The sequence below is a fragment of the Eremomyces bilateralis genome (assembly GCF_010015585.1).
Source record: "Eremomyces bilateralis CBS 781.70 unplaced genomic scaffold P152scaffold_9, whole genome shotgun sequence".
NCBI lineage: Eukaryota > Fungi > Ascomycota > Dothideomycetes > Eremomycetales > Eremomycetaceae > Eremomyces > Eremomyces bilateralis.
Genome location: NW_022985075.1, coordinates 401923 through 425022, shown reverse-complemented (window position 1 = coordinate 425022; position 23100 = coordinate 401923). Strand labels below are relative to the sequence as shown.

The window sequence follows — 23100 nt, the reverse complement described above, 5'->3', positions numbered from 1 at the left end:
TCGGAAATATTGTGGGATCTAAACCATTAAGAAACGGTTTACAGTCGAGAGAATGTAGATTGCCCCGCTTTTGATGTGACGGGGTTGCTAATGTTCTGCTTGATTTGAAACCAGAGCGCTTGATTGCCGCATATATCGAGTTTTATGACGGACAGGATAGTCGATATTCCGATCTCCCATTCCGATCCTCTGATGTCTAGAGAACAATTATTCCGCCATTTGCTCTGTAGTACCACTAGCCAAAGTTAAAATGCCCGGGATCCTTACGACTGGTGGAAACACACTCCATGACTTCCCTCCCAGATAAATTTTTACGCTGGACCAACCTCGCGACCCAAAGCTGAGAGTTGCCTCAATCAATCCGGCGCACGCAGCGGGGTCTGCTGTTCACGTCGGACAGGGACCTGCACTCCTCCCTGGATTCGGCATCATTACCGAGCCATCGACGATGCTGATCCAGGCTGTGTGGTTCACCGACGTGCCTCGCTTATGGTAATCTCGAATGATGGCCTGCATGTCAACGCGAAGGCAATCAATGTGATTCGCGCCGTGACAAAGAAGGTTGAAACTTGACGATGTGGCTTTCCCGCGCCATGCTGACAACCCCGAGCTAGGCGGCCCCGGCGGGATTTAGCCGGTGTTTCGGAGAATATCCTGGATTGCTAGTGGTCCTCCATTCAATGCGTTGGAACTTGAGGACTCCGACCTCCGTAGTTAGCGTCAACTGTCAACTCTGTCTCTGTCAAGCGTGCAATGATTTAGGATTGTCTAATATGTGTGGATCTTGAGTTTTTGGCGGAGACCAGATGACGTGCCATCAATATTAGACTGGACTTAGTGGGCGCATATCGTAGATGTCAGATATGTGATATGTCCCTTGCATGAACATCGAAATGGAGGACACGGCCCAATTACCCAGGAATATTGGGAATTCAGGATGCATTCCCCCGCGATCGGTACTGATCATGGTCCAGTCGAACCGCGGAAACCTGGTGGACATGGAAGAGCATGAGCCATGAACTGATGAATCATAAACGAGTTGGACTGCTGGAGAGATGGAAACTGGGGAGCAAGAGCCGTGTTTCATGTTTCAGCCACTCTGAAACGGTCTAGTGTAGATTCTAGAATATCACGTGCAGAGGGGATCTAGCAGAGGCGCAGAGCTGGCTGAGCTGCAGAGGTGGCGTGGCTATTTACGCCTTGGTGCCTTGATGCCTTGATTCCTCGGCGCCTCAATATCGCTCCAGTTCCAGTTCCAGTTCCAGTTCCAGTTCCAGTTCCAGTCCGCGTCCAACGGACGCATTTGAACGACTTGGAGATGGCAAGCTCCCCTTCGCCTTCGATCAACTCATCCACGTTTCAATCCATTTCGGATCCACGTCACCCTCGAGCCATTTCCGAGGACGTCAACAACCTCGAACTAAAAATGCAACCGCTTCAGCGATAATTCTCCAACACAACAACTCCATTCCCTCCACATCCACCATTCACCATGTCCGACGACGACGACCGCTCCGCCTCTTCCTCTTCGGAGGAAGACAACGGCCCCTCCATGGTCGTCTCCCGCTCGCGCCGCTCCAATGCTGGCAACCTCATGTCCCGCCTCCTCGCGCTCGAAGAGTCCGAACAAGCCGCGCAGACCGAGTACGATTCCATGTGGCAAGAGGAGGCTGATGACCAGGAGTTCGGCGGCGAAGCGGCCGAAGACCAAGGCGACATCTCGCTCGAGTCGTCGAGCGATGAGGACGAGGACGAGGGCGAGGGCGACGAGGAGGCGGGGGAGCGTGAGTTGAAGAAGCAGGAGCGCGCGGAGGGGACGGGGAAAAAGCGGAAGAGGGGGACCGTGTTTCAGCAGGTGGTGCCACGAAAGAAGGTGAAAGCCGCCATGCCGCCGGGTACGGGGCCCGCGAGCGAGGGACCCGTTGAAGCGGCCGACGCGCCGCCGAAGAAGAAGCCGGAGCGCGTCTCCTGGCTGCCGACGGATGCGGACGGACCCAAGCGCGTGTCCTCGCGCAAACTCGCGCAGATGAACCGCGTCGAGACGCAGGAACGCCTCCAAGAAAAGGAGAAGCACCGTCTGCGCACCCTCGCGATCATGCAAGCGGCCGAAGCGCGGCGCGACCGGGAGAAGCCCAAAGCGATGACGCAGGCCGAGCACCTGGCGGAGGCGGCGGCTGTGGAGCGGCAGAACAGCAACAGTCTGAACCGGTGGGAGGAGGCGGAGAAGATGCGGATGGAGGAGCAGGCGGCGAAGTTGGAAGCGATGAAGAATCGGAAGTTGGAGGGGGCGTTTGTGAGGTATTGGAGCGGGCCGGCGGTATGGATGGGGGAGGAGATAAAGCATGTGGGGAAAGATGGGGATGTGAAGGCGATTGAGGAGGCGGAGATCAAGAAGCAGGAGGCGGAGATCAAGAAGCAGCAGACTGCTGTGACAGTACCGTCGGCTCCACCGGTTGCGCAACATCCGTTGGAATCCGGATCCGTCGTCGCAGGACCTATGGACATCGACGAGAATCCAGTACAACCATCCCACACGGATATCGAGCAAGCTACGACCGGGGCAGATCACGGCGCGACTGGCCCCACGCAGATTACAGCCGCCGATGAATTTCTCGAGGGGATCGAGTATTGGGCCTCACTTCCAGATAAGCAAGGACCTGTCCAACCGGTCATCGATCCTCCGCCAAAACCAGACTCGCCAAAACCAGACTCGCCAAAACCAGACTCGCCAAAGCCAGATTCGCCAAAGCCAGACCCGCCGCAACCTATGTCTCAGCCACAGAGTATCGAACGAGATCAAAACACTTTGGACGTACAGCAGCAGATGTCAAGCGCTTCTCCAATTGCTCCTCAAGCTCCCGAAGGACTGCCAGACGTATCTCTACAACCGCCTCAAGTCACGGAAGAACAGCCAGTTCCCTCCCAACCGCCAGCTCAAATCCCACAAGAGCCTTCCGCATCGACCCTACCATCCCCTCCACCCAAACAAGAGCTTCCAATCCCTCCCCCCCCACCCGCCATTCTCGCAACCCGCAACCTCATTACCGTCGTCACCCCCGACCTCCCCACACCTCCCACCCCCCCCTCCAAAACTTCCAAACCCTCCAAACACGAACCCCGCGACACCCTTGCCCTCCTCAAGCTACTCCTCTCCTACGACCCCTCCAACCCGCGCGCCCTCCCCCCCCCGACCAAACCCCCCAAACGCCCCAAAGCCACCGCCACCGCTGCCACCGCCCTCTCCGCCGCCGCCACCGACGCGTCCCATATATCAATGGAACCCTGCATCATCACCGGCACGCCCGCGCACTTCCGCGACCCGGGCACCGGGCTGCCGTATGCGGATGCGCGCGCGTATCGGCTGTTGAAGAGCGTGTTGGCGGGGGGGTGTCGGTGGAGTGCGTTGTTAGGGTGTTATGTGGGGACGGTAGTGACGGGAGGGAGGGGTGCGCCAGCGGCGGGGGTGCCGGGATGGTTTGCGGATGGGACGGTAGCGGAGGAGGGGGAGGATGGGACGGGAGGGGGGGCGGTTGGGGCGAAGGATGGGAAGAAGGAGGTAGTGGTGGCGTAGGGCTGGTTGATCTGGATAGAGAGAATACCCGAGTCGAGTGGGCTGGTGGATTGGAGTTGATGAACGCGAGCAAATGGTTGAGTTGAGACTATATCAAGTCACATGTGAAAGTTGTATAGCATGTATGGCGTTAATCATATATCATTGACGGTCGACGATCGACGATGGCTCTTGCACTATTCTTGGACACGTCGGAATCATCCTGGCAGCGATCCGAGTCCGCGGGCGCTGGGACAGCCGAAACACGATTTCCGTCGATCACCAAGCCCTAAGGTCCATGGCCCGCCCACCACCTCCACCGATCGGCGATTCGGGGCGTCGGTTGGAGGTTGATTGTTCGCCAAATTCGGAGCCGCGATGGTTTGAGAGCGCCGATTTTGGAGACTTGCGCCGATGGAAGCGGTCGTGGTGGAGGACCTCGGCCCCGAACGTGCGGATGCACGCCATCTGCCTCAAACCGGTCCTGTATCAAAAAATGCAGAACATGAGCCGGCTGGGGAGTTCGGGTGGAAGCCGAATCATGATGCGCGAGGCCAGGATGATACTTTGGGGCCACAAAGTTGTAGGGTTCTTGAAAATATGTTTTTGAAACCTGGGTAAGCGTCCGTGCGGTCTGATGTTCATGCGATTAGAGTATTCTAGAATCAACTCTTGGTCTCGAAATATTCTTCAACCGCGGCTACGATATCTGCTTTCTTGCCGGAGACTTTGATGCCTTTCTCAGCTGCGAACTCTTTCAAGGTTGCGACGGTGAGCTGCGGAGTATCACGTTAGCGGTTGTCCACCCTCGCTGTTGCGATGACACTCACGGACGCCAACGTTCCCTTCTGGAAATGTTTCGCCATGGCAGAGCTAGTCGTCCCACCGTCCTCCGCCTTGATCTTCTTCGCCGGTCCTTTCTCCGCGGTTCGATCCGCAATTCGCTTCCCCGGTGGCTTGACCTGCCCATAGCCCTGACTTGCCATCCATCCTTGATACTGTATCTCCAGCTCTCTCCCCCATTCCAGAACGTAGTCCCCTGCTCGTTTGTTGATCTGCTTGTATTTCGGGATGGTTTTGTCTTCCGGGGTTTCAGGGATGTCTTCGTCGAGTGCGAGGCATTGGAGGATCTTGTAAAACCACTGAAGCGATGGGTTGGGGTACTTCTTCTGGTCATACTTTGCGCCCGGAAGCTGAAGTTGTCGAATCACATCTCGCATGAGATCAATCAGTTTGTTGGGCGCGCGGATGAGATGCGTGTCTGGATTTTGCCGGATGTCATCGGCGAATGGGAGAGGCACTGCCCAGAGGCCAGGGGGCATGACCTGCTCCCCATCTTCATCTAGCCGTTCTTCTCCAGCGATGATCGCCGCAAGTCGAGGATGCGAGTTTCGTATGGGGATGAACCAAGCGAGACCGAATTTCTTGTCCCTGGCGAGCTTCTGGTGCAACGCGGAGAAGACTCGAGTGGAGCCGATAAAATCTTCTTCAGTCGGGTAGAGGAAATACGGGGCGCGCGTGATCGCCCAGAACGGAAGACTGTCGAGCGATTTGAAGCCGATGATTCGGATGATTGGGTCGCCAAAGTTCTTGAGCGCAGCCAGCTCCTCGGGCGTAAAAGACACAACCTCGCCACCAAACCGGAAACCTTTCCGGATCTCACTTTTATCAACAGCACGTGCCGTATCTTCTGCAATCTTCGTAGTAGACGACGTGACGATTTGCGGCTTCTCACCGCTCAACCAAATGTAGCATGATCGAACCGGCTCTTGACGTTTGATTAATGTGAATCCTTTCACTCCAATCCGGAGCCCAGGCCCCAGTTCGAGAGGTATGGTAAATTGGGCGCGTCTCGGTGCTGCTTTGGAGTTGATATTGGAGAGAAGGGACTGCAACAATGTGATCCCGTCTCCACTGACAGAAACCCTCGATTCGCCAGCAATGGGCGCAGGTGCTTCCGGATCTGCAGAAACTGGGCGATATACGATGTCCTATGTGAGTCAGCAACAGGTTCAGATCGGGCTTACGGGATGAATACATCGTAAAACTTGGTACGGTCGAACGTATGGTCCCCCCGGGATATGGGGAATAGCTCAATCACCACCCCAAGGTCGTAGAGGTCCTTCGCTCGGACCGCAGCGGACGCACGAAGTGCCTTGTCGTTCAGATGTGGATCGTCGTTATCCGTTACTAGGAATAACCGCCTCGACGCGAAGTTCGCGGCTTTGGTTGTAAATAGATTATTAGAGCAAAAGAGCACAGTGGACATAGAAACAGGCTCCGAGGATGGCTTCAGAAATTTCTCCGCCTCTTCCTCGTCCTCAACCAGGCTTTTAAGCTTCTTCACATCTGCCGCAGCCGGGACATCCAGATCGGTCAAAACATAGCAATGAGGGTAGTTCAGGGTGCTGGCGGACCCGGAATCTACAGTTTCCGTGAAACGGGATTCTTCGGTGCCAAACAGCAGCACGCCCATCATATCATGCGGATGGGATATGATCCGCTGCTGCATCAGCTGGTACGCGCATTTCAGAGCGGCGGACGCTGCGGTATCCCGGTCGGCTTTCCGGTCGCTGGAATTCGGTGGTTTCTTCAGCATGGACGGACTGACATCTATCGCGAAGATGACGGCGTCTTTGACGGCTTTGTATCCCGAATCATCCACCTCTTCATCCTCCTCCTCGTCCCCGTCTCTTTTCTCGGAGTCGTTGGTCCACCCGGGCATTTTATTGACTGAACTTCTAGACGGGTGTCCAATCCGAACGAATCTAAACGAGTGGTGTAAATCTTCCCTGTGTTATTTTCAAGGACGGTGGTATGTTTTTGACGACGACCTCGTTCCATGTCCGATGTCTGATATGCGATGTGATATGTCCTAGAGCGCGATCGACACGCGTGGCTGCCTGGCCCCTGGGCGATGATGACGCGCTATCACGTGCTCCCTTTAGAAATTGGTAAGTTCAGTAGTTCACGTGCTCTAAAGTTTGGATGAGCGAAATGCCCGAGATGGCCGATGACGCCGGACTCGCCTACACTCCGCCTCCGAGGACGAATCTTTACAAAGTCTACAACTGAACACTTCTTCCCTTCATTGCCAGTTCTGGAAACAATGGAATTGTTATAGCGTCTGGAACATATATCACTTATAATCCATCATGTCCTGTCGACTTCCGCCCGCCCTCAATTCCCTTCCGCGAGCTGCTGCTCGAGCGGCCAATCACAAGTCATCGAAAGTCAGCGCGGGACTATCATTGTCACGATGGATACCATCGCGGCATTATGCTGCTGTGGTACCGCCTGTGACGCAGGATAAGTCGGGGTCGAAAGGGCCGACGGCTATGGTCTTTCTGAACATGGGCGGTCCCTCCACGACAGGGGAAGTGGGCGACTTCTTAAGCCGATTATTCGTACGCCTTCCCTCTCTCGGACCAAGGACTACCAACTGACCGATATTGCACAGGCCGATGGCGATTTAATCCCACTGGGCCGGTTACAAGGCTACCTAGGTCCATTAATATCCCGAAGAAGAACCCCGAAGATCAAGAAGCAATACGCAGATATCGGGGGCGGCTCACCGATTCGAAAATGGTCCGAATACCAGGCCGCGGAGATGTGCAAGCTCCTCGACCGGATGTCTCCTGAAACCGCACCGCATAAGCCGTATGTCGCCTTTCGATACGCGGACCCGCTCACGGAAGATATGTATGCCAAACTGCTAGCCGACGGCTTCGGCAACGGCAAGGGCGGCCGCGCCGTGGCGTTTACACAATACCCCCAGTACTCCTGCTCCACCACGGGCAGCTCGTTGAACGAGCTCTGGAAATGGAGACACCGGCTCGAGGGGAAGAAATCGGACGATATGTCACCGGGGGGCGGATCAATAACGTGGAGTGCGATCGACCGATGGCCGGTCCACCCCGGGCTCGTCGAGGCCTTCGCACAGAATATCGAAGCGACGCTGCGGACGTACCCCGAGGACCGAAGGGATAAGGCGGTCCTGGTATTCTCCGCGCACAGTCTACCGATGAGCGTCGTCAACCGTGGCGACACCTACCCGGCCGAAGTGGGGGCGACCGTGTACGCGGTGATGCAGCGGCTCGGGTTCAAGAATCCGTACCGACTAGCCTGGCAGTCGCAAGTCGGCCCATCCGCGTGGCTGGGTCCGCAGACGAGCATGACGGTGTCTGAGTACGTGAAAAAGGGGCAGACGGATCTCGTGCTCATCCCGATCGCATTCACGTCGGATCATATCGAGACGTTGTTCGAGCTGGACAAGGAGGTCATCGCGGAAGCCGAACACGAGGGCGCGAAGGGCGTGAAGCGGGTGGAGAGCTTGAACGGGAGTCCGGTCTTCATTCGAGCTCTGGCGGAAATCGCGCTTGATCACTTGAAAAGCGGGCTAAGTTGCTCGCCGCAGATGCTCCTGCGGTGCCCCGCATGCACGAGCGAGCGATGTCTGGAGCAAAAGCGATTTTTCCAAGCACAGCAGCAGCAATTAACGGCTCCCGCGTAATATGGGAAGCGCCGCTCAATCGCAGCACCTGTAAATTAGATTCTTATATCCCAGCTCCCTAGCCAACCCTACTTTTACGATACCAATAGCTGGATCATGACATGATACTATCCCGGGGTATCGATTCAAACCAGCGCGTTTCCATCGCTACGCCGTGACCAAACTCCCAGGAACCATTCCTACCAATAAATCACCCCGTTTATCGCAGTGCTACCGCCGTAGCTCTTCCGGATGCCGCTGTTTCCACGCCTTGTACACCGCCCCTGCGACCTGCAGCAAGTCCTGCTCCGAGACCGCGTCGTCGATGCTCTGCATCACCTTGTGCACGGTGGAGATATGGTTCGCGTCCGACTTGTCGTCGCGGAATCGCGGCGATCCGTCCGACTCGCGCTTGAATCGCCACCGACCCTGCTCGGCTTTGTAGCACTCGATGATCCGGCCGTCGATCGGCTCGTCGATTCGCTTCATGCTCTCCCAATCGTCGTCCGTCACGAACAGAGGTGCGTAGCTCTGGTAGTCCTTCCCGCCATGGTACACATATAGCTCAAATGTAGGCTTTGCATCGTAGTCGGGGATCCGTCCCTCCCTCGGGTCGCTGGAGCTCATCAGTGGGAACTCGCCGAGCCGTAACCGGAAATCGATCGAGTTCTCGTGTGCGGGTTTCCATTTCAGGATGTGGTCGTCCGTGCCCATCACGTACGGAGTCTCTTTGCAGGTGAACACCAGGCCATCGTTTCCGTGCGGGAGGTTCGGTAGCTTATCGCGAAACATCATCTCGATGCCGTACGGTTTCTCCATCGTCTTGAACTTGACTTCGAACGGCATGGTCCCCAGGGCGTCGGTGTAGCGTTTGAGGAATTTCTGGTACGGTTTGAAGACGAACTCGCCAAATCGGCCGATCCGTTTGTCCAGCGGCTTTTGCAACAGCAGCTCGCCATCTAGCACGATGCAGTCGAAAACAAGGTACCGGAGCTGCTTCCGTCCATTCTCGAGCGTATCGTTCACCAGCTCGCCGTCAATCAAAGTCCCTCGGTGAAACTCCCGGAATTCCGGATCGTCCTGGTGTGGGAAGTGCAGGGTTTGTAGGAAATAGTAGTCGTTTTTCCGATCGATCAGATAATGGATCTCGTTCCCTCGTTCGTCCTCAGTGCAATACAGTAGGCAACGAATGCCATCGGTTTTCTCACACAGGTAATAGCTATTGCGCGATCAGCCACCGCACATCCCAGGAGCGATCTCGCGCGCGATTCACGCGCCTACCTACTCTCGCTTCTGCAGCTCGTCGAGGTGATGCCGCGCGAAACTCACGGGCTGCGCACCGGGGAACGAGCTCTGTCGTCGATGCAGCAGCTCCGCGACCTCCTTGCGGAACTCCTCGGCGAGCGCGGGCTCGCATTTGATCCCGGGGATTTGGGGGACCGGGCCGCTCATCGCGAGGGAAATCCGGGTTCATAGAGATGGGCCGGGGGGGAGACGCATGGTTCGCGCGGTTGGAGGGTCGCAAGAATGAATGAATGTGGTTTAAGGTGGTGCTCGGAGGAACTTCAGCTGTTGTATGTCAGATACGGGATTTGGGATCGTAAAGCTGCTGATGCTTAGTCAGAAATCAGAACAGAGGACCAAATGCACTGAATTAGCCACGAAGATCATTCATGTTATGGGAATCGGGCAATACTGAATAGAGTCAGGGAATATAATCAGGGCATGGAATTAGGTCTCCAGTGAATACTGCATCCGAGCATTGATCTCGTGAATCGTACCAGACCAACGTATGCCGCTGATAAAGGGCCAGGTCTTATATATCCCCTGGCAGCTACAAGTACACATTCCATGACAGTTACATGTAAGACTCGCTCGTCAGGCACACAAACGAGATGCAGATACCCAACTAGAGATATTGACGAAACCCGTATTGGACAAAGACCATCGTATAGTCCGAGTACATAAAGATCGAATGAGGACGAAAGGCCCAAATCCCCCATTCAACGCCATGCCTCACTCCGTTGCAGTTGCTCGAACGCTCCTACACTGTATCACATGAAACACGCTCTAGAATCATCCTGTTCACTTGACTCTGTCCTTCTATCTTCGCCTCGCTGCCCTTGCTGAGCGCCTCACATTTGCGGGTGAAACTTCTTCCACTTTCTCGGCTGCGACCACCTCCTCCTCCTCGACCACATCCTCATCTACGACCTCCTCCTCACTCTCCTGAGAATCAGCCTGGTTATCCTGGTCCTCCGCCTCTCCCTCATGAACATCATCTCCATCATCTTCATCCTCTTCATCCTCCATGGCAACATCCTCCCCTGGTCCTACACCCTTCCCCTCTCCATCCTCGTCACCAGATGACTCAGCGTAGTTCTTCGTGCCCGTGTGACGGCCGCTCCGCCGCCGCTCCGCCCCTTCCAAATCATCAGATTTTAACGCCGGACTGCTTCGAACGTGACGCGACTTGACTGATTTCTTTGCGGATTTCGCCCGTGGCGCGCCGGCGGCGGTCTGGCTCGCCCGTGACCGCTTGGCCGGTGGTTGAGCCGTTCGGTCGTGTTTGCGCTGTACAGGTCAGTCGAGTCGCTGGAGCGGGGATGTGCGGAGTTACCTTCTTCGGGCGGAGACCGGCCCGGACCACGTCCTCCATTTCCTCGTCGAGTTCTTCGGGGATGTACTGCTTGTTGGCAATGTCCTGCGCGACTTGGTGACTCGGGAGAACCGCGAACAAGGCGGCCGGCAAGCTGGGCTTCACTGGTAACGCTTGGATCGACCAACCCTTGATGTCTTCGAATCGGCGGATCACGGATTGCGCGAGGTCGGACAGCTGATAGATGTTCTCGCTCTTCGGATTGATCGCGTCGCGAACGGTCTTGATACGCTGGGCGATGGCGTATATCAGGGAGAGATTGTCCTCGTTCGCAACGCATTCCAGGTAGAACAGGATGTATTTGACGAAGTCACGAAGTGTTTCGATGCTCGGTTCGAAATCGGGGTGGTGCGCAAGGAGACTGATTATTCGTGCAATGGTGCCCTCCATCGACGTGTCTTTGGCTTTGGCAAAAGCAGCGGCACGAGACCGGATCCATGTTGTCGCGGTGTCCTTGATCTCTCTATCGGGTTCATATGCGAGCAAGAAGGTATAGGTGTAGTAGCGCTGGGGAAGTTTCGTTTGGCCCAAATATTGCATCAACTTGTTGGCGAAGCCGCTGCGCACCTGCGGAAGAGGGTCTTGAATCACGAGAGCCAGTCGGTTAAACTCGCGCAGCCCTTGGTAAGCATCAAACCGTCGGTCCGTGGTGAGTTTCAACAGGAGTTGAGCGGCTAAAAGTCGCATTCTCGATTGGTGCGCCTTTGGCGACGGTCCTGTCTTGGGGAGGTGGCCCTGAGATATGAGGGTATGCAGGACTTTGAATCCGCGGTCAGCAATGTCCTTGATGGTTTTCTCATCTTCACACGATTGCAACTGATTGACGAGGATCTTCAACGCCCACATCTTTGCCTCGCACGCTTCGTCGGGTACGTCTCGCCAATCTGGATCTGGACCAGGATCTGCGTCGGCCGCCTCGGCCGATTCTGGGTTTTGCAACACGTCTTTGATCGCGATACTGATTATCTGGTCGACCTCACTGGAGTCCAATTTATCGGAAGCAAGAAGCATCAGTTGGCTTAATGCTGCGAGTCGCGACAGAGAATGCTTCGAGCCATATTGGAAACCTGACGTGCACTTCTGGAAGATATCCCTGGCTAGCAGCTCCTTCTTATCCGTGGTCGTGAGAATGATCGTGACAGCGTGCTTCGCCGCTTTTGGCGGCGTGCCATACGTCGCATAGGCAAGGAGACATTGCATAAATTTCCGGTCCTTTGGGACCTCGTCTGCGAAATGCCGTGCAAATCCAGAACAGGCTTTGAGATTGTCGACGGCTCCCGGCTTCACCGGTGAATCGGTCGAAGGAACGTCGCTTTCAAGGGCTTGGCACAGCTCCTTCACATGTGCCTTGAAGATACTGGGAGTGTGGGACGATATCTCTTTGAGGATGTCGTGAGCGGTTTGTCCAAGACCTTTGCCGTTGCTCCGGGAGTAGTCGATAATCGAAGGGACGTGGCTCTTGTTGTAGACAAGCACGCTGACCCGATAGAGAAGGATGGTAAGGACATCGAGAAGAGAGGAATTCGGACCAGCCGCTTCGGTGATTCGTTTCGTGATCTCACGAATGGACCGAGACACCTTCAAGTAGTCGCTTTCCGGATCCATGCAGAATTTGATTAGCGCGTAACACCGCCGATCATGGATCTCGGCGAATTTCCACAGGTCGTCTGTGACTCGGGACGGTTCCGGGAGTGTCTTCGCGTAGAACTGAATGATCATTTGCAACTGGGTCTTGATCGCGGTATCGTCTCCGTCAGTCACACCACCGTTGTACTGCTCGCATCGCTGGATAAAGGCATTCATGTATTTGGCCGCGCTCCCCTGTGACGCTAGTTTTTTCAGAAGCACACTCTTTGCTCTGGATTCCAGGCCTTTGACCAGTACTAAGAAGCGCTCGGTACGTATTTGGTCGGGGCTCTCCTCTGTCGATCCGTTCGCTTGGTCGTTCTTCGCCTTTGATTTGCCGTTTTGTGCGGCTGAACTTTTGGACTTGATCGAAGGATATCCCAGCGGTAGTAAATAGTTATACGTCAACCGATCGACATTGGCTATGATATCAGGGTCATTGATGTAGTAGGTCTCGAAGAGTTTGGACGGCATCAATCCGAAGAGCTTGGCCATTCGCTCGCTCCCCTCTGCAATTGCGCCCTCGGCGACACCCCAGATCTTTGCAACCAGAACCATAGCTTCGGATCGAACATTGGGTTTCTTGTCCTTCAGTCGATCAGCCAAACGGTTGAGGATCGACCCAGGCTCATCAACCGGGCCGCTATTGCCCAGCCTCTGCACGATGGTCTTGAAATCGAACGTCTCAATTGCCCGAATCGCGCTGAGGCGAACCTTATCGTCTCCATCAACGAGCATATCGGAAAAGCACTTGAGCAACTGCCGCTCATCATCTGGAGCAAGGCCAACGCCGCCCGCTGAAGTGAGCAGAATCCGTCCAATACCCGTGATAGCTGCAGCGCGAATCGAAGGTATTTTGTCATTCCTTCGGCCGAGGAAATTTTGAAATGCTTGATAGTGATGGGACATAAAAGACTGCGGTGACGTCGGGGTGGTAAGGAAGTTGTACTCCTCTGGGCCATCCGCAGCGCTGGCAAGGCTCTGTGAGGGATAGGCTTGAGGGTTTAGGAGCGATATCGTCGGTGGCCCAGCGGCTCCGATGCCCGCCACCATATCGCCTATCGTCTCCGTCGCATAAAGGCGGAGGTGCATGTCTTCCGTCTGAAGCTCAGCATCAAGTTGCGGAATGATTTCGACGAGCGCATCTGGACAGGCTCGCCATAGCTCGCGCGCTAGGCCATGGGCCTTGCGAACCTCCTGAAGATCTTCCTCCGAAACGTGCTTGCCACCTGCTCCGTCTATGTCGTCCGAGTCTGGCGCCCTTTTGCTGGACTTGGATCTTGACGCGCTATTGGAACCTAGGTGCAACGAACTCAAGGCGTTATCGGCAATGATGGTGCTGAAATACGTCCCAACACACCGAGCCATGGGCCCAGCGCAACTGTTGCAGAGGTTCTTGGCCATGTTGTAGGCTGCGGGCGCATCTTTGATCAGTAACGTCGACTGCGTGGTATCCACTACCGAGCCCTTCTTTCCTTTAGCAGGCGCATTGTTAGATATCGTGGATGGATCGGCTCGGAGAAATTGGGCGAGGATGATCTCCACCACTTCCGTCGGGAGGGACCCGGACGTCTCATTTACCAAGGCAATGAGAATATCAGTCATATAATTCTGGACGTTGATGGACAGCTCCTCTCCAGAATCGGACTTCGACGGCCCAGACAAGACATCGAAGCAGGCACGGAAGCATGCTTCAAGAAGGTTATTAGAAGGATCGGCATCGATAAGAAGGACAATGGTCTGGTATTCGGCGAGGGATTTGAGGACGTATGCATGCTGTTCGTTATAGGAGTTGCTTGGATTGGCGAGTTCGGGGAGGATGGACGAAATGATGGCATTGAAGAGTGTCTGCGACTGTTTAGCATGTCAACTTCCCGCATAGTTCGAGCCGTCGAACCTTCAGTTGGGTTCCGCTATACGGCGCATCAGGGGCACATAGACTCAAGATGTCGACCACACAGCACAACGTCCACGCTCTTATTCCGCGATCTTTGTGGTTTAGCAGATTGGTACTCGCTAACGACTTCGCGACCGGGAGTAGAGAATCGCGGTTGATCTCGTGTTGTTCGACCGCCCGGAGCTCCGCAGAGAGAGCTTTGAGGCGCGTGAAGAGGTCGCGAACTGGAATTGTTCGGCCGGCGCGCCATGACAACTCGTCGTTGAAACGTAGATCCCGCTGGCCCTCCCATTGCTGAGAATCCATTTGCGCGTCGCTTCCTTGCGCGTCCCCACGAGCCATCTCGAACGATCGTCTGATGTATTCCTGATGTGGGGGGTCGAAAGCGAGTGAGCAGGTGAAATCCAAAGATCAGTGCATGGCATGGGCCGAAATCGGTTTCAAGTCGTAAGTTGTCACGTCCCACAAAGTACAACGCGTCCTGGGAGTCGGAGGTGGATTTGCTCGTGAAAAGCCGTGGAGTGCGCCGAGCCAGTTAACGCGACAGGACAATGAGATCACCTCGTGTTAAGCATTGGTTCGGAGAGGGCAAGTGACGTATGAATATGTCGCGATGAGATGTCAGGTTCGGAACAGACCTCCGGATTCTGGGCATGAAAAATGAATTTCGACCCCTCTTTCGAAGAGATCCAGTAAGATATCTGGACAGAGTAAGATGTCGCCAGACGTGGGATTGATTAACACGATAATCGACACTTAAGATTCAAGGGTTCACGACACGACAAGCTCTCACGGACACTCACGCTATTCCAAATCCGACATCCTTCTCCATAACGTATGGATTTTGGCATCAAGCCATCAATAGACCACTAAGACCAGTCCAACACCCCGACACGTTAAACATGCATTCGGGTATTTCTAATCCTGTTCATGGCCACTTTCTAGGCATAGGAATTGCTTAAATATACGGAGCTTACTTGTCATCCAAGAGGAATCCACATGGCTTCAAGGAACCCTCCAACATGCCCTTTAAGAGCCCACTCGATCTGAGACCGGGAATATATAAATAAATCCCACAGTATGGAACGCACAAGAGCTGTCTTTCAGCGGGTATGTGTCCTCCGCCGTTCCTTAAACTATTTCACTGATGGAACCGTGTATCAGTTACGTCCCTCATGCGTGTCATTAAGTCAGGCCGCCTTAGAGTTACGTGCCTCTGCCAGCTCGAAAGCGATACAGGATGCAGTCGTCTCTTCCTTAACTGCAGTACACCGCGAACTTGTAGAAATCATCTCCAAGGACCCACAGGCAGTCGACGACAAGATTGCCGATTATGTCTATTTTCCAATCGACCATGTTTTAGACCAGTTCCGCAAGGTTTCGGGTCGAGCCCTCGAGTTGGCATGTGCATCCGTCTTTGCGCTGCTCCAGTCGGCATGGCGGGTGAATATCCCCCCCGTACTGGCGATCCGGCTGCTTGATCGTCTGTCTCCTTTGATGGACAAGGAAAATGCCGACAAAATCACAGAGGAGCTGGTCTGTCAGACCTTGAAATGCGTCAACCTCACGTTCTCGGCCCTGGGAAGCAGCCCGGTTGGCTCAAGCATCGCGGAATCCAAGAATATTCCTCATGTTGGGCAAGCGGTATTTGAAGTGCTCCAGCAGATTGAGGATGGTCCGTCGGTTGAGATACAGAGGTTAGCTTTGACAGCTATCAATACTTTCGTTCAGATGTACCCGGATCGCGTCACCCTGGGCACGAAGTTCTTGCCTGGTATAGTCTCAACACTCAGCAAGGTACTTGCCCCAAAGGCCACCGGACGGCGGACTACGTCCGTCATTGTGGCGTCAATCCAGTTGCTTAGTCTTGTCCTTGTCCGGATGTTTGGAGAGACTGTGGAGCTCGCAGCGGCCTCGAATCATACGGAGATGACAACGTCCAAGGCACCAAACACCAAACGAGAACTGTCCCCTGAATGGACTACCAAGGCCGTATCGCAGATCAAGGTTGTCATCGGGAACGTTGTAAAATTCCGTAGTCATGAGCGTCGCGAGGTCAGAAGCGCGGTGGCAGAACTCTGTGCGGACCTGATCGAAAACTGCAGATCAGCACTGCAAGACTCGTTGCGGTTGCTGCTCGAGACCTGCCTGGCATCCATCGACACCGATGACAGTACCGTGCTGGTCAGTCGACTCAAGGGCAACCTATTACTCGACGACAAATTGTCAGGACTTTTGGAAGAGATCGCCCACGATTGGGTTCTCGCGCTTCCGAGGCTCTCACAGACATCAGACCCAGTATCACGGCTACGCTCTCTTGAAGCTATTAAGCTCACTATCGGTCTCTTTTCTGATTCAGACTCTGGAATAAGCATTCTGCAGCAGTCACTCATTACCAACCTCCTCGAGAGCACTTTACTATCAATTCCGAAGGCGCTGCCAAAGGCATCAATTTCAGAAGGAGTCTTTGGTCATGCTGCATTAGACAGCATCCCAACCAGTCATATTCGGGGCTCGACAGTGTTTAGCCCTGTATTCAGAGACTCCTCAAACGATCAAGATGCCCTCACGACGATATCAAGCTTCGTCAGCGGTTTCCCTTCATCAGAACTACTGCAAAACAACTTGGACGGTCTTCTAGCTTCAGTTGAGTATGGATCTGGGGAGGAGCAGATGGCTTCGTTCTGGCTCTCACTCAATATTCTGCGTGCGGCAATCGAATCCGATACAACCCAGTTCCTGAATATTGAATCTGAGTCTTCTCCTTTCGAGTCATTAGAGCAGTTATACGCTTTGTCTCTAGCTATCCTGGAGGAATCCGATGCAAATTCCTCCCCCTGGCAGCTCCAGGCGCTCGCGCTTGAGTGTATCGCCGAACAGGCCCACCAGGCAGGCGAGGACTTCTCCCTCGACCTGGTGGATGCGCTGTTCCCCGTGCTTCAATTGATCGGATCACCGGTCAAAGGGCTCCGAGACCACGCCGCAGCATGCCTCAACATCATCGCCGAGGCATGCAACTACACCGACGTCCGCGAGCTGATCGTCTCCAACGCGGACTATCTAGTCAACGCGGTCGGCCTCAAACTGAACGCGTTCGAGACCTCGGCAGGCGCGCCGATGGTGCTTCTGATGATGGTGCGACTGTGCGGGCCGTCGATACTTCCGTTTATCGACGATGTCGTCGACACGATATTTGCAGCGCTGGAGTCTTTCCATGGCTTTCCGGACGTCGTGGAGTTGCTGTTCGCGGTAATCAAGGTCATTGCTGATGAAGGGGTCAAGGCACCGCAGCTGGAGATTACCGCAGGCGGGGAGGATCACCGTGGTCATCCGATCGATGATTGCACGTTTGAAGATGTGCTGCTGAGTATTAAGAAGGCGGCCAGGCTGGCATCAGAAGAAGAGGATGCTATAGTCGAGACGAAGGGAAAGGATCTTTCAGCCTCCAATATAGACCACAGCGATGACGAGAACGATCCAACTTCCCTCGGGACAGAAGACGACGCCGGGAAATCAATTTCAGAGACCAAGACCTACCGCCTACTATTCAACATATCAGAGCTGACGCAACACTATCTCCCATACCAGTCCGCGCCCTTCCGACGATCGATCCTGTCACTCCTCACCATCACATTGCCTGCAATCTCAAAGCACGAGGATACTCTCCTGCCTCTGATCAACACGCTCTGGCCGGTTGTGGTCGTGCGCATCGGCGATCAAGAACCATATGTTGCCGCCGCGGCGCTTGATGTCGTGCGGACGATGTGCGAGTATGCCGGGAAGTTTGTGAAGTCGCGGATACAGGACGAGTGGCATCGGATTATTGGAGTCCTCAGGACCAAGACGCAAGGAGCCGTCGTGGGAGCCAACTCTGGAGTTGGGAAAGGTACAGACAGAAGTGGAAGAGACGACAAAAGCCTTGCGGCACTGCCGAGGGGTACATCGGATTTGTCAGCCCCCGAACCATATGTTGACCAGTCGATGAAGTCATTCAAGGATAGCGCTTCGAAGCTCATATTGAGCATTATTGAGAATGTTCGGGTCAACGACGATATCTTTGATGAGGCCCTAGCACTCTTCTCGCACCAATTGATGGACCTAGATATTCGAAGTGTTTTCGAGCAACGGAATGCCGATGCTGTGTGGCTAGCCATGATACAATTGGGGCAGAGATCGGAGAACAGTCATATATATGAGGTGTTCAAGCCGGAACTGGAGCGGGTTCAAGAGCCACCGGGTGATGGACGGTGGAACTTTATCAGAGTCGTGTAAAATGGGTCATTGTAAAAGAATCAAAATCGACGGGGTCAAGGAAAAGCGACAGCCAACTTGCTGTTGGAGTCAGAGGTCGATCTGTCATGTGGTCTATTTTCTAGTATCTTTAGGTAAATTGTAAACATGACTAGTCTGTTGACAACACCTCCCACCTCCCAGCCTTCATCTCCGTCTCCCCATAAACAAGCAAACCCAGACGCTCCAATCCATACGAAAATATAACTCTGGATACCGTATCATTGTTATCACTTGGCTTCATAAACATAGTTATCCACCCTTAACTCGGAGAACACAACCCAATTTCCCAAAGCCCCTGAACCCCTCACTATCACCATGTGCGGACAAATCTGGATCAAGCACGAGTACTGCCAATGCGAGCAAAATTCATACGGCCGATGCTCCGGCGCGTCTCGGCACATCATGAACTCCTCCACGAACCCGTGTCCGCATTTCGGTACGGGCCGGTTCCTCGTCAAGAACTTCTGCCCGGAGCATCGCACGTATTCGTCAGCCGATATCAGCCCGCCCCGAGAGCTGTTTCGTCCCGTGTGGGTGGGTCCGCCGCCGCCGCCTTGGGTCTGGGATTGGTATCATGACCGGTTGGCGGGATACGGACGTTGCGCGTCGCATGCGATTGGTAGGACTGGAGGGTGGTTGGCGGGATGTGGGCTGACATTGATGACAGCAGCGGCGCGGATGGAAGTGAATAGTCGATTACTCAATACTTTTCAGGGCGAGAGGACGAGCCGATCGAACCGCCGTTTTAATCCGAGACCGAACTGCAAACTGGGCAACAGACGTGAGTCGGAACTGAGGGATAGGGGTTTGGGATTTGCTGGGTCGAGCAAGCATTTTTTGAAGTGCAATACATGGAAGGACTTTGATAGGACAATGGCTGGGTTGGACAAGCAAGGTGGATGGAGCACTCGAAGAGATTCTGAAGGTTTGTTTGGTGTCCTAAAGAAGGTTGGTCGTAAGAGGCGACGTGACGAAGATCTCCTATATTAAGCCAATGGGCTTGCGAGATGGCTGTCATCGGATGAACGGTATGCCAACCAGAGTGCTGGCTTTGTACGCGGTGTAGTCCTTTCCAAAAAAGTTCGTCAGGAATTTCTCCTCTTCTATGTACTATTAGTGAACTGAATGAGAGGAATGTGGCAGGCGAACTCACGCTTGATCCGGTGGTTGAAAAACGCCCACAAGACCCCCGAAAACGCGATGGTGCAGAGCAGGTTTCCCAAGACCAGTTGCGTACCCACCGCATACCAAAAGAATCCGAAGTAACTCGGGTGTCGAAGCCATGCATAAACGCCGTAGGTGACCAACATATGGGTTTCTTTCTTTTTGGACTGGACAATATGGTTGAAATTGGTTCCCGCTTGAACCATGGCGACGCTGCGAACCGTCTGGCCAATTATCACGCAAGCAAGACCAAGTATCTGCAGCGCTGGTCTCGAAAAGTGGTCCTGCCAGTCCGGAAAGAACCACGCCGTAATGACCGTCTCCAGGAACGCCGACAGATGGCTGGCCTGGTACGCCTTCCCGTTGGTGAAGAGCAAGAAGCTGCTGACTTCGGCGTTCGGAACATTGGCGTAGGCATGCGTCCAGAATTCCAGGTAATGGAAACTCGAGAGTGTCGAGAGGAAGAAGAACGGGCGCCAAAACCGGTTCGATGGGGACTGAGTGAAAAGAATGATGCACGATAAGAGGCTGCAGCCAAAGACGAGACCTAGGATGAAGGCATTACGAGCAATAGCTGAGAGAGATCGTTTGCCGTTTGGAAGCAAATCAGAGTAGATAGCCAAAGGGCCTCCGGGCCCTAGTTGGTCGCTGCTACTGAGTTCGGTGTCTTCGGAATCGGTCTCCATTTGCGGCACGGCTCGGGTTCTACTCGAGTTCGAAAGTCCAGGGGCAGCGGATGTGGAGGGAGTCTGTTGTGGCCGCATCATCCTTGGATCTTTGCGTTGATGATTCCCTCTCTTCACCAATCTAGACAGCCAAGGGAAGGATGGAAGTGAGAGAAGGTGGTTAAAAGTCGGGGAGGATTGTGGAAGTTTATGTTCCACAGTGTTTGCTCACACCGGCCATATTACAAGATCCAGATTCAGATTAAGACACAAAGCGCAAACGGAACATATTGGACAACCTTGAACACCGGAATGCAGCCCTTTCATGGAAGAACAATACTAATATTTCCTTACGATTGTTCTATTTACTCAAAGAGAGGTTAAGGTTGAGGCTGTGGTATAGGAATACCGAAGTTATGCCGGTGCCCCCACGCAACCGTTGGGGTCCTCACTGCAGGCTCCTGGTAAGTTGTAATAGTACGAAGACCAGGAACGATCACCAACAATCTCACGATGCCACTGGAATTTTCATTCCTGAATCATTAATATGATAGTGGGGTTCCTGGTGAAACACATCGCATGGTACGTATAGGGATGGTGATGTGCCAATAAGATGGGTCAACCTCAGCGTGATGGTTCAGATGCTGGAACCTGGAACTCTTCGCCTTCCTTACTGTAAGCAACTCATGTAAGACTGGGTATGGATAGTTGGTTGTTGGACATGGTAGTGACTAGTCAGAAGGTCATTTTTTGAATATCGACTTCTTCACCCGGTGATAGCCAGGGAGCCTTGACGAGCACCAGTTGGCAATGAAATAGTATGCATTTTGAGATGTTTTTATGTATGTATGCATACCATACACCATTGGCAAGGCAACCTCAATATTTATTTGCATGTGGATAATTTAAAATTGGAGATCTTTGGGTTTTAAATATTCAAAATTATATAGTTAGCTAACTTTGAGAGCATATTTATTAATATTGGAGATTTCGCCCTGATACCAACTCACGTGCAAATATAATTTACGATGATGCAAGATTCTCATCCGAACGACCACTGCAATCTTCCGTCTGTATTAATCCAACAAATACAACCCGTCCGTTAGAGGAGATGTCATCATGGATATCCCATTCCGTATCAAGCCATAAGGCGCAGCTCATAACCACCGCCGTGGTCAGCGGAGCGTTTTTCTCATGCGCGATCCTCACATTTCAGAGCATTCGGCGACGACAGCGCGTGGAGGATCTAAAAGCATCCATTCCATCGATTTCGGATGAACATCTGGCGACAAAAGTAACCGCTCCCCCGTTGTCCGCATTGATTCGATGACTAATTTCGGTTTAGTTGACCGAGTTCGGCGCCGCATCGGAGGTCTTTGCGCCCAGCAAAGAAGATGAGCACAGTCGAGCGCTTGCCATCCGCGCCCAGCAAGGGGATTACGACGATGAGCTGATCCTCGAGCAATTGGCTCGCAACCGCGTCTTCTTGAACGATGAAGGACTCTCTGCGCTCCGCTCATCGTTTATCGTCGTCATCGGCCTGGGTGGCGTTGGCTCGCATGCTTGTGCTGCCCTGGCCCGGTCCGGCGTCAGCAATATCCGGCTGATTGATTTTGACCAGGTGACGCTGTCGTCGCTGAACCGACATGCTGTAGCGACGCTGGCGGATGTAGGCACACCCAAGGTGCATACCCTCCGTCGTCGCTTGGAGCAAGTCGCCCCGTGGGTGCACTTCGATTGTTGCAATGAGATGCTCACCGCTCAATCGGTAGAGCGGTTGCTGGGTAGTCTGCCGGATGGGAGGAAACCCGACTTTGTCATCGATGCGATTGACAATATTGAAACGAAGGTCGACCTGCTGCATTACTGCCATAAGAATGACATCCCCGTGATCTCTTCGATGGGCGCGGGCTGCAAGTCCGATCCGACGCGCATCTTCATCGGTGATATCTCCGCGAGTACCGATGATCCACTCTCGCGCTCTGTGCGGCGACGACTTCGACTCCTCGGCGTTGCGGATGGCGTCCCCGTGGTATTCTCATCGGAGAAGTTCGTTCCCGGAAAGGCCAAATTACTGCCGCTACCGGACGACGAGTTCGAGAAGGGAAAAGTGGGCGAGCTGGGCGTCATGCCGGACTTTCGTGTTCGGATCCTCCCCGTGCTGGGGACCATGCCAGCAATGTTCGGGCTCACGATCGCAAACCATGTCATACTAGAGATCACCGGCTATCCGCACGAGTACATCGCGAGTAAAGGGAGGGAGAAACTATACGAAGGAGTTCACGGTGGGCTCCTTGGGTATGAACAGAAGCTCGCGAGGCATTGGGGCTTTGACCAAGAGGGATTGCGAATGCCTCTCAGCGCCGCGGATGTTGGATATCTCATTGAGGAGGTGTTCCGCGGCAAGAGCGTGGTGAGCGGTCTACATACCAAACTCGCGCTGGTCAGATGGCGTCCACCACCGGCCGACTTTGTGGATACGAGCATTCCGGGGCAAAAAGTGACGAAGTTGAACATACAGGATGTCGTCTGCATGACGCGGGATGAAGTAGCAGTACATGAGAAGGAAGTCCTGAAGCCAGGCAAAAACCCAGAAGACTACTACGATGCATCGATTGTTGCACTGGTCAAGAGGAGGCATGCAGAGGAGGCGGAATTCGCGAAATTCCGATATTAAACCTTGTCGCTCATGAGACTCCATGTAATTGTACCAAAGAAACCGCTATATACCCTGTCCATGCAAGATTTTGCGAA

General features: G+C 53.9%; 10 protein-coding genes across 10 annotated transcripts; 5 read left to right on the top strand and 5 right to left on the bottom strand.

Annotated features, from left to right (window-relative positions):
• Positions 1 to 1290: 1290 nt before the first annotated feature.
• P152DRAFT_343327 (YL1-domain-containing protein) lies at positions 1291 to 3710 on the top strand. Its single transcript, XM_033675348.1, has one exon. It carries the CDS (start codon positions 1493 to 1495, stop codon positions 3569 to 3571), a length of 2079 nt encoding a protein of 692 aa, XP_033534222.1. The 5' UTR covers positions 1291 to 1492; the 3' UTR covers positions 3572 to 3710.
• On the bottom strand, positions 3524 to 4233 carry P152DRAFT_458415 (uncharacterized protein). Its single transcript, XM_033679456.1, has one exon. The coding sequence runs from the start codon at positions 4016 to 4018 to the stop codon at positions 3830 to 3832; it is 189 nt and encodes a 62-aa protein (XP_033534221.1). The 5' UTR covers positions 4019 to 4233; the 3' UTR covers positions 3524 to 3829.
• On the bottom strand, positions 4216 to 6399 carry P152DRAFT_435862 (ATP-dependent DNA helicase II subunit 1; the record flags this gene model as incomplete). Its single annotated transcript, XM_033677543.1, has 3 exons — positions 5589 to 6399; positions 4381 to 5541; positions 4216 to 4326 (listed from the first exon to the last, which is right to left on the bottom strand). The coding sequence occupies exons 1-3, from the start codon at positions 6273 to 6275 to the stop codon at positions 4216 to 4218; spliced, it is 1959 nt and encodes a 652-aa protein (XP_033534220.1). The 5' UTR covers positions 6276 to 6399.
• A 163-nt stretch (positions 6400 to 6562) lies between these two features.
• Positions 6563 to 8151, top strand: P152DRAFT_458413 (ferrochelatase-domain-containing protein). The gene is made up of 2 exons (XM_033679455.1): positions 6563 to 6957; positions 7011 to 8151. The coding sequence occupies exons 1-2, from the start codon at positions 6706 to 6708 to the stop codon at positions 8061 to 8063; spliced, it is 1305 nt and encodes a 434-aa protein (XP_033534219.1). The 5' UTR covers positions 6563 to 6705; the 3' UTR covers positions 8064 to 8151.
• A 122-nt stretch (positions 8152 to 8273) lies between these two features.
• Positions 8274 to 9494, bottom strand: P152DRAFT_396928 (mRNA capping enzyme, alpha subunit; the record flags this gene model as incomplete). The annotated part of the gene is made up of 2 exons (XM_033676384.1): positions 8274 to 9261; positions 9328 to 9494. 2 exons carry the CDS (start codon positions 9492 to 9494, stop codon positions 8274 to 8276), a joined length of 1155 nt encoding a protein of 384 aa, XP_033534218.1.
• A 766-nt stretch (positions 9495 to 10260) lies between these two features.
• Positions 10261 to 14972, bottom strand: P152DRAFT_343267 (uncharacterized protein). Its single transcript, XM_033675345.1, has 2 exons — positions 14225 to 14972; positions 10261 to 14175 (listed from the first exon to the last, which is right to left on the bottom strand). The coding sequence occupies exons 1-2, from the start codon at positions 14564 to 14566 to the stop codon at positions 10477 to 10479; spliced, it is 4041 nt and encodes a 1346-aa protein (XP_033534217.1). The 5' UTR covers positions 14567 to 14972; the 3' UTR covers positions 10261 to 10476.
• A 332-nt stretch (positions 14973 to 15304) lies between these two features.
• On the top strand, positions 15305 to 18496 carry P152DRAFT_435848 (uncharacterized protein; the record flags this gene model as incomplete). The annotated part of the gene is made up of 2 exons (XM_033677542.1): positions 15305 to 16291; positions 16424 to 18496. The coding sequence occupies 2 exons, from the start codon at positions 15305 to 15307 to the stop codon at positions 18494 to 18496; spliced, it is 3060 nt and encodes a 1019-aa protein (XP_033534216.1).
• An 82-nt stretch (positions 18497 to 18578) lies between these two features.
• On the top strand, positions 18579 to 19564 carry P152DRAFT_343274 (uncharacterized protein). The gene has a single exon (XM_033675346.1). It carries the CDS (start codon positions 18833 to 18835, stop codon positions 19505 to 19507), a length of 675 nt encoding a protein of 224 aa, XP_033534215.1. The 5' UTR covers positions 18579 to 18832; the 3' UTR covers positions 19508 to 19564.
• Positions 19532 to 20367, bottom strand: P152DRAFT_466461 (protein-S-isoprenylcysteine O-methyltransferase; the record flags this gene model as incomplete). The annotated part of the gene is made up of 2 exons (XM_033680693.1): positions 19532 to 19620; positions 19671 to 20367. The coding sequence occupies 2 exons, from the start codon at positions 20365 to 20367 to the stop codon at positions 19532 to 19534; spliced, it is 786 nt and encodes a 261-aa protein (XP_033534214.1).
• A 956-nt stretch (positions 20368 to 21323) lies between these two features.
• Positions 21324 to 23023, top strand: P152DRAFT_435843 (uncharacterized protein; the record flags this gene model as incomplete). The annotated part of the gene is made up of 2 exons (XM_033677541.1): positions 21324 to 21640; positions 21692 to 23023. The coding sequence occupies exons 1-2, from the start codon at positions 21458 to 21460 to the stop codon at positions 23021 to 23023; spliced, it is 1515 nt and encodes a 504-aa protein (XP_033534213.1). The 5' UTR covers positions 21324 to 21457.
• Between the last annotated feature and the right edge of the window lie 77 nt (positions 23024 to 23100).